The sequence below is a fragment of the Garra rufa genome, chromosome 24 (assembly GCF_049309525.1).
Source record: "Garra rufa chromosome 24, GarRuf1.0, whole genome shotgun sequence".
Classification (NCBI taxonomy): Eukaryota; Metazoa; Chordata; class Actinopteri; order Cypriniformes; family Cyprinidae; genus Garra; species Garra rufa.
In genome coordinates this window covers 33,837,471-33,846,000 of record NC_133384.1, presented here as the reverse complement: position 1 = coordinate 33,846,000, position 8,530 = coordinate 33,837,471, and the positions used below count along the sequence as shown (strand labels likewise).

The window sequence follows — 8,530 nt, the reverse complement described above, 5'->3', positions numbered from 1 at the left end:
CACAATTGTGAGTTTATATCTCCAAATTCTGACTTTAATACACACAATTGTGAGTTTATATCTCTAAATTCTGACTTTAATACACACAATTGTGAGTTTATATCTCCAAATTCTGACTTTAATACACACAATTGTGAGTTTATATCTCTAAATTCTGACTTTAAAACACACAATTGTGAATTTATATCTCTAAATTCTGACTTTAATACACACAATTGTGAGTTTATATCTCTAAATTCTGACTTTAATACACACAATTGTGAGTTTATATCTCTAAATTCTGACTTTAATACACACAATTGTGAGTTTATATCTCCAAATTCTGACTTTAATACACACAATTGTGAGTTTATATCTCTAAATTCTGACTTTAAAACACAATTGTGAGTTTATATCTCTAAATTCTGACTTTAATACACACAATTGTGAGTTTATATCTCTAAATTCTGACTTTAATACACACAATTGTGAGTTTATATCTCTAAATTCTGACTTTAAAACACATAATTGTGAGTTTATATCTCTAAATTCTGACTTTAAAACACACAGTTGCGAGTTTGTCTCACAATCCTGAGAAAAAAAGGCTGAATTGTGAGTTTGTATCACGCAATTCTGAGAAAAAATGACAGAATTGTATGATAAAAAGTCCCAATTAACTTTTATTTTTTATTCAGTGGCGGAAACGGGCTTCCATACAAAACAGCTAATTTTGCTGCTTGATATTGCAAATTTGGTGTGTCTTACCATATTATTTTAATGTATGAACACACTGGTTTATAACAGTTTTACCATGTTTATACATGTTGTTATTCTTCTTTCCCTAAAGCGGACAATGAACTGGAAGTCTCGCCCATTGGCTTACTTCCGTGTTTAAGAAAAAGGTGGATATGCACGAAGACAAACTTTCTTTTAAGTAAAAAGTAAGTTAATCTGTTTTGGAACAACATGAGGCTGAAATGATGACAGAGTCATAATTTTTGGATGAACTATCCCTTTAAGTTGTCCCTTAGATATGAAGAAAGAAGGTCTAATTAATACTAATTATATTTCAGGACCTGTTGTCAACTGAAATAAGAACAAAACATCTATAACATGGGCCCATAAAACGTGATGACACACCTTGCCCCACATACGTTAGAAGTAAATGTGTCAGGTCAAAGGGAAGTTTAATCATTGAGCAATATCAAGTCAGATTTCCTGCTTGTTATTTTGACAAACCAACAAGGAAAAGATTTCATATTCACATGTGGATGTAGCAAAACAACGATTACCTTCAGTGATTCAGCCTCTGTCGCAGCTTACCTGAGGATTCTGACACACTTTAGCCCGCAGCTATTATTTGGGAGGACAAATCATTGATAGTCTTAAGTCAAACAGTTTTTTTTTTTTTTTTTTTTGTAACTGAACACATTAGCTACAATCTCAAATTGTAGAAAATTTATTTTGAATTACACAATAGCCTACCCTGCTGGAAAAAAAACAACAACAGAAACTACAGAAGTTCTAAAGGTTTCCATTACAAATACCATTATAAAATATTACAAACCATCAAATTTTAACAATGAAAACCATTAAAAATGGTTTTATATAAAAGTGTGTTTTGGGACATGTTGCATTAGGATTTAGTGGCCACCAATAGAAGGCAACCATTTACCAGTAGAGACTACCCTGTTAGTCTTACTTTTAGGGTGCAATTTCCATTATAACCATTAAACCCATTACATATTCTTTGATGGTTTCTATTGTTTGTTTATTTTTCAGCATGGTAATATTATGCAAACAAGAATTGAATCAAAAATGAATTCTTACCTCCTTTTCATATTCATTTCTCAGTCACAGACGTCTTTCTAAGTGGTCAAATTACAAAAAATAACATGCAGTTTGCCCAAATAAAAGAATAATACATCCATCTGTTAGGCTTTTCCTTTATAAACATTAATACTATCAACAGTTAGAATTAGTCTAGTCATCTGTGGTGAATACCAAGTAAGCACAGTTTAAAAAAAAAAAGTCAGTTTAAGTATTTTGGTGGAAACCATGGTCAACAATTAATAATTATTTTTAACATTGATAATGTTTCATTAATGAGCAGCAAATCAGCATATTAGAATGATTTCTGAAGGATCATGTGACACTGATGCTGAAAATTCAGCTTTGCATCACAGGAATAAATTACATTTTAAAACATATTCAATTAGAAAATGGTTATTTTAAAAATAAATAAATGCAGCCATATAGTGAGCATAAGAGACTTCTTTCAAAGACATTTAAAAACTTTGTAACATCTATTTAATCCATCCTGACTAAAGTAAAATAGAATAAAATATGAATTTCTTTTTAAAAAAAATCTGGCCCCAAACTGATAGACACTAGTTTATCTTATAATGATGCTTACACTGCAAAGCTATTTTTTTAGTTAACTTAATAAATAAAACACTGTTGAAGATCCTTGATTTAGAAGTATTTAGAGTCACACATCTAAAACCTCTGACAGGGTTCCTACTCTTTTTCGGTGATCATTTTCCAGGATATTTCCAGTCCATTTTTATTTTAATTATGCCAGAAATAAAAGACAAGGAGAATGACCTAAAGTAATATATAAGTCTTTAAAAACACAGTTTATGGCCATGACTTCTAAAATACACTCATTAATATGAGCTATTAATTATATATTACAACAATTTTCAAAACCAATTTTAGTATACAAGTATATACTAGTAACTAGTACAGTAAAAAAAAGTATTTAATAAAAAGTGTAATAATAATAATAATAATTTTCCAGGACAACTACAAGATTTAGTCAATTTTCCAGGATGCGTGGGAACTCTGTCTGACCTACAATCCAAAATTGAAGTAACCATTTTATTTTGATCAAAAATTAAACAATCTTTGGGTAAAATGTGACCTTGGACCACAAAACCAGTCATAAGGGTCCTTTTTTTTTTTTTATTGAGATTTATACATCATCTGAAAGCTTTCGACTGCCATATAGTTTGATAGGATGGGACAATATCTGGCTGAGATACAACTATTTAAAAATCTAAAATCTGAAGGTGCAAAAAAAAAAAAAAAGTATTGAGAAAATCACCTTTTAAGTTGTCCAAATAAAGTTCTTAGCAATGTATATAACTAATCAAAAATAAGTTGATACATTTATGATAGGAAATTTACAAAATATCTTCATGGAACATGATCGTAACTTAATATCCTACTGATTTTTGGCATAAAAGAAAAAACTTGAAGTGGGAAACCTTCCGTCACGAAAGGACACACGAAATGAACATAAAGCAACATGTAATATATGATGTTTTTAATTCAAATCAAATCCAACAATTTGGTGGTGGGGGAATGTTCAGCAGTCTGTGATTGTGCTTGGGGTCTGTGTGGCGGCTGGAAACAGGTAGTGTACAGTAGGAAACCAGAGATCTGCCCACAACTCCACTACCCACATTTGGACACATTCACAAATTAAAACATGGAGCTGAAGAGCCGGAAATAAAACAGCCTGATTTTCAAATGACTCAAAAGAACGATCAAGGATGGTGGTTTGGGGGAAAATCTGAGCGAATCGATCCTGACCTGATACAGGTTACAACAGTTTTTCCTAAAGATACAGGGCAGGTTTTTAATCTCAATTTTAAACGGGATATATATCGAAAGTGTACAGGTTGTATATTCAAGCAGGCCTGTAATACTAGGTTATTGCAGGTTTATTACGACAACCTTGGTTCTTTCTTCGCCAAGTGAAAACCACGCATGGTGCAGTACGGAGCAAAAACAACGAGAGTCGTATTACAGTTTGTGAGCTGGAACGATAAGAGGAGATGTGTGTGTATAAAAGGCACGCCAGGGTCATTCCCAAACCAAGCAAACAGACAGAGAAGCCTTCATACACACATGAACACGATACATTCTTGCTAACGTGCATAATAAAGATAAACTATGCACACACGCACACACAAACACAGTCTGAATCAGCAATGCCCAAACCTAAACGAAAAAGGGGAACATGGGATACTGAGTTCAGTCAAAGTCTGGGTCAGTACTGTAGCCGTGTGTATGTCTCGCTCTCTCAAACACGCGCACAAGTCACGCACACCTACCCATTCGCACGACAACAAACACACACAGATTTGGAGGCGGTAGACGAGCTCATTTCTGATTTTTCAGCTGATTGGAGAGCCAGTCCAGACCCTCGTAGAGCCCGTCTCCGCTGGTGGCGCAGGTGGCCTGGATGTACCAGTTACGATGACGGAGGGCGTGAAGGCCCAGTTTGTCTGTGATCTCAGCGGCGTTCATGGCATTGGGAAGGTCCTGTGATGGACAGGAGACAAATTCAATTGCAGAGATTCAGAGACAACCAGATAACATACGCATCAGTCATGTCAAATTAACATGAAATGCGTCCCTGGACCACAAAATCAGTCAAAACAGTTCATTTAAGGTTAATTTAATTAGATTTATACTTCTGAAAGCTGAATAAATAAGCTTTCCATTGATGTGTGGTTTGTTAGGATAGGACAATATTTGGCTGAGATACAACTATTTGAAAATCTGGAATATATGGGTGCAAATAAATCTAAATATTGTGAAAATCGCCTTTAAAGTTGTCCGAATTATGTTAGCAATCCATATTACTTCACATAAAAATTAAGTTTTGATATATTTATGGTAGGAAATTTATAAAATATCTATTTTTGACATAAAAGAAAAATCAATAATTTTGACCCATACAATGTGTTTTTGGCTATTGCTACAAACATACCTTTGCTACGTAAGTTTTTGGCATTCACACATTATTTTACTTCTGCGATGTGACATTAAGTGAAACTGGATATTTAAGGAGTAAAACTTTTATGTAATTTTTTTTTATGATCATGAAAAGCACACCCAAGTTTTACATTAAAAATTGCTTTAAACTTCAGAAATACAAGCACTAATAGTTCATTATGTATCTTTTCTCACCCTTACATATTTTGTTGGGAAGCAATTATATTACAAAAACTATTTCTTTTAGGATGTTTAAGGTTGCAAAAAATGACCAGTATTTTCTGATGATTTGAATTCATAATTCAGCACAAATATCACAAATATATAGGAATGTCACTGTTTGGCCATTTAAATATTGCAAAAATTAAAACAAAAGCATATTTTATAGACGGTTTCAACGGCAACAACATAAACAAACGTTACTGCGCATGCGCGCTTTTGTGGCCCAAACTTAACTTCCGGTAGACATCCAAATAGAATCAATAACAACAGCTAAATCCTTCTAGAGTAGATTATTTTTTTAATAACAAGCGAAATATGTTGGCTGCGTAAATTAGACTGATTTATTAAAAATGCAAACTCATTATTTGCCAGCAGGAGGTGCTTTAAGCACGAGAAACGAGGTTTCCCCGGTAACGGCTATAGACAAAGCAGCTCTTAATTTAAAAACGCTGCCTTATGCAGGATGACATGAAAATGACATTTTCTAAAGACAGTCTTTCTTCAGAAATACATAATATATATATAATGAAATACATAATAAAGTGATATAAAAACACCCACGCCTCGGTTTGAGTTTTAAACGTGCATTGCGTTTATTCAACGAAGTCTATTAATAGATTAATTAATTAGTCTATTAATTCCAATTTCCAATTGGAAAATCAGTCGGTTTTTATATCGTGGCAGGTCGCCACAAATAAATAAATGTTTGGGAAACACATACCACAGCACAATAACCTGACAACTTCATTACTCATTATTAGCTGCGTTTGTAGCCCGCGACACGAACCAGACAGATAAACAAACACAGACCGGAAGTTAACTTAGGTCCAGGCGCGTGCGCCCGATGAAACCGTCTATATATATATATATATATATATATATATATATATATATATATATATATATATATATATATATATATATTTTATTACAATTTTATTTTGTGTCAATAAAATTTTTAGGTGTTTAAGTTTGCAAAAATTCACAATTTTTTTTTAAAGAGTAAGTGACATATTTTGAATTCATAATTCAGCACACAAATGCATTTAAAGAAAGGTAAATAAATAAATAAATCATATATAAGATGTTTCTTTTGTAAGCCATGTACATTTTGGGGTTTTTTTTAAACAAAAAGGATTCTTTTTACAAAAGTCTATGGAAAATAAAAACTTTGAAGCTTAATATCTCAAAACTGCTTAAAATGTTGACAAAAACATCTAATCCCAAGGCGGCGATACAATGAAATATTTAATACAATTTAATAAAAAAAAAATGTTGTTACATTAATAAGACAATAATGACAAACTCAAACTCAAAAAACACAAGAAAATATTTTTGTACCATTCACTGAATAGTTTCTATTGTGTGAGAACAAAATATAATATAAAATAAAAAGTAAAAGTTTGATTCCCAATGCACAGCCCAAACAATGGTCACACATTTATGCTTAAGATGTTTAAAAATTACAGACGTGTCTGCCTTTTCCTATATATTTTACTTACAGAAAAAATGGCTGATGCCATTTTGTGCATCTTTAGCATGATAATATGCCACATTTATTTTTCATCAAAACTTCATTGGGTCAGCTACGTTTATGTGTAGATTTACCCTTATTTGAAAAGTCAGGTATTACTTTATTTATGCTTTTCTGCCTCACTGGATCTCTGAGGGTTCACTTGTGTTTAATGTGGTCTGGGTCATATTTTTTTCAGATGAGAATCCAACCTGCCCACATTGGCATCAGTCTAAAACCATTAAAATTTGTGCTAAAATGCTGAAGAATTTGATCGTGGTATGAACATGGTATGGAAAGCATTTTCTTCTCCATTCTAAAGCTGACAGGTCAATGAATCTCAGTTACTTTTATTATTTGCATTTAATATTGGATAGACATCTCAGATAAGTGATGCTCACCTGTTTGTTTGCAAAAACGAGAAGCACAGCGTCACGCAACTCGTCTTCTGCTAACATTCTCGTCAACTCCTCTCTGGCTTCATTAACACGTTCTCTGTCATTACTATCCACTACGAAGATCAGACCTGACACCAGGAATAACAGGAAAATCAGTACAACAGCAACCATGTCAAATTCTCAGGACCCAAGAATGGACATCACAATTGTTTTTGGCTCTCATACCTTGAGTGTTCTGGAAGTAGTGCCTCCAAAGAGGTCTGATTTTGTCCTGGCCACCAACATCCCAAACTGTGAAACTGATATTCTTATACTCTACCGTCTCTACATTAAAACCTGCAGGACACAGACATGAATTCAACAATGCACAGCAAAACACAAAAGACTCTTGTGCACCATGATGGACAAGTCAAGGTCAAAGCATGAGATAGTCAGACTGACTAAAAGTATTTGAAAGTGTTTTTCAGGATACCAAACGCTGACAAAAACAAATAACAGAAGAGGTCTTCAGCCGTACCGATAGTGGGAATGGTGGTGACTATTTCTCCCAGCTTGAGTTTGTACAGGATGGTGGTTTTACCGGCGGCATCAAGACCCACCATGAGAATTCTCATCTCCTTCTTCCCAAATAAACCTTTAAACAGGTTTGCAAAGACATTCCCCATGCTTTAAACTGCAAAAATAAGAGATAAACATATATTAACAATTTAAAAAGAGTTACACAACACAGATGCATAAACTACATGCATTTCAGTAATGCTGGGTTAGAAAAGAAAAAAAACCTGTAATGACAATATAATGTCTTTCAATATACAAAGTCATACATTTTCATATCACAGGAAGAATAAAAACGCTTTTTTTTTTTAAATGAATCAAATTATACAAGGATAAACACCATCAACATCTGTCTATGAAAGTGGGATAGACACTGGAGTTTTAAAAACTAATTTAATGTCATTTAAATGACTGTTTATTGTCAAACACAAGGCACATTCAGTGTTTTTTGTAAATAAATGACTAATAAAATAAACAAACACGATCAGATGTGTCTGGGACAAACACTGACAGACTGGCAGCGCGTCTACATTTAATACAAAGTTACAATATGACATAAAACTATGCTTAATTCAATAATATTAAAACATAAATTCCAACGTCACCATAAACCTGTGTTATAAAAGCAGGAGGGCTAGCTTTGTATATTTACGTTACACTATTGAGCACGAACAATTTCTTAAGATGTTTTACAGACAGTTTTAACTACTACAACATATTACTCCAGGAATGTAAAACAGTTTTTCTCAAATAAACTCATTTTATGAACCAATCATCTTTAGCAAATTAGCCGACTAGCTATACACCAGATAATAGCAGCCAGCTGGCATTTCAAACGGCGGATTTTGTCACTTTGAAAACGACTTAATAAATGACTAACGAGCTTGACTTAATCGTCAATAATTAAAATGTTTATCACAAAGGCAGCAAAATAAAATTACCTCTAAACCGAGACTTCTCGAGCTTTCTGTCTCCACTGCTTTAGCGCACCGCTGTCACTGCAAAATGGCGTATATCGCAACTCAACGCACCGGCTTGGCCAGCCCCGCCCATCACTAACAACGGTCCAATC

At 33.4% G+C, this 8,530-nt stretch overlaps 1 protein-coding gene across 1 annotated transcript; it reads right to left on the bottom strand.

Moving 5' to 3' along the window:
- Nucleotides 1-3,295: 3,295 nt before the first annotated feature.
- Nucleotides 3,296-8,521, bottom strand: arf2b (ARF GTPase 2b). Its single transcript, XM_073830827.1, has 5 exons — nt 8,400-8,521; nt 7,421-7,576; nt 7,129-7,239; nt 6,907-7,031; nt 3,296-4,314 (listed from the first exon to the last, which is right to left on the bottom strand). Exons 2-5 carry the CDS (start codon nt 7,566-7,568, stop codon nt 4,153-4,155), a joined length of 546 nt encoding a protein of 181 aa, XP_073686928.1. The 5' UTR covers nt 7,569-7,576; nt 8,400-8,521; the 3' UTR covers nt 3,296-4,152.
- Nucleotides 8,522-8,530: the final 9 nt, after the last annotated feature.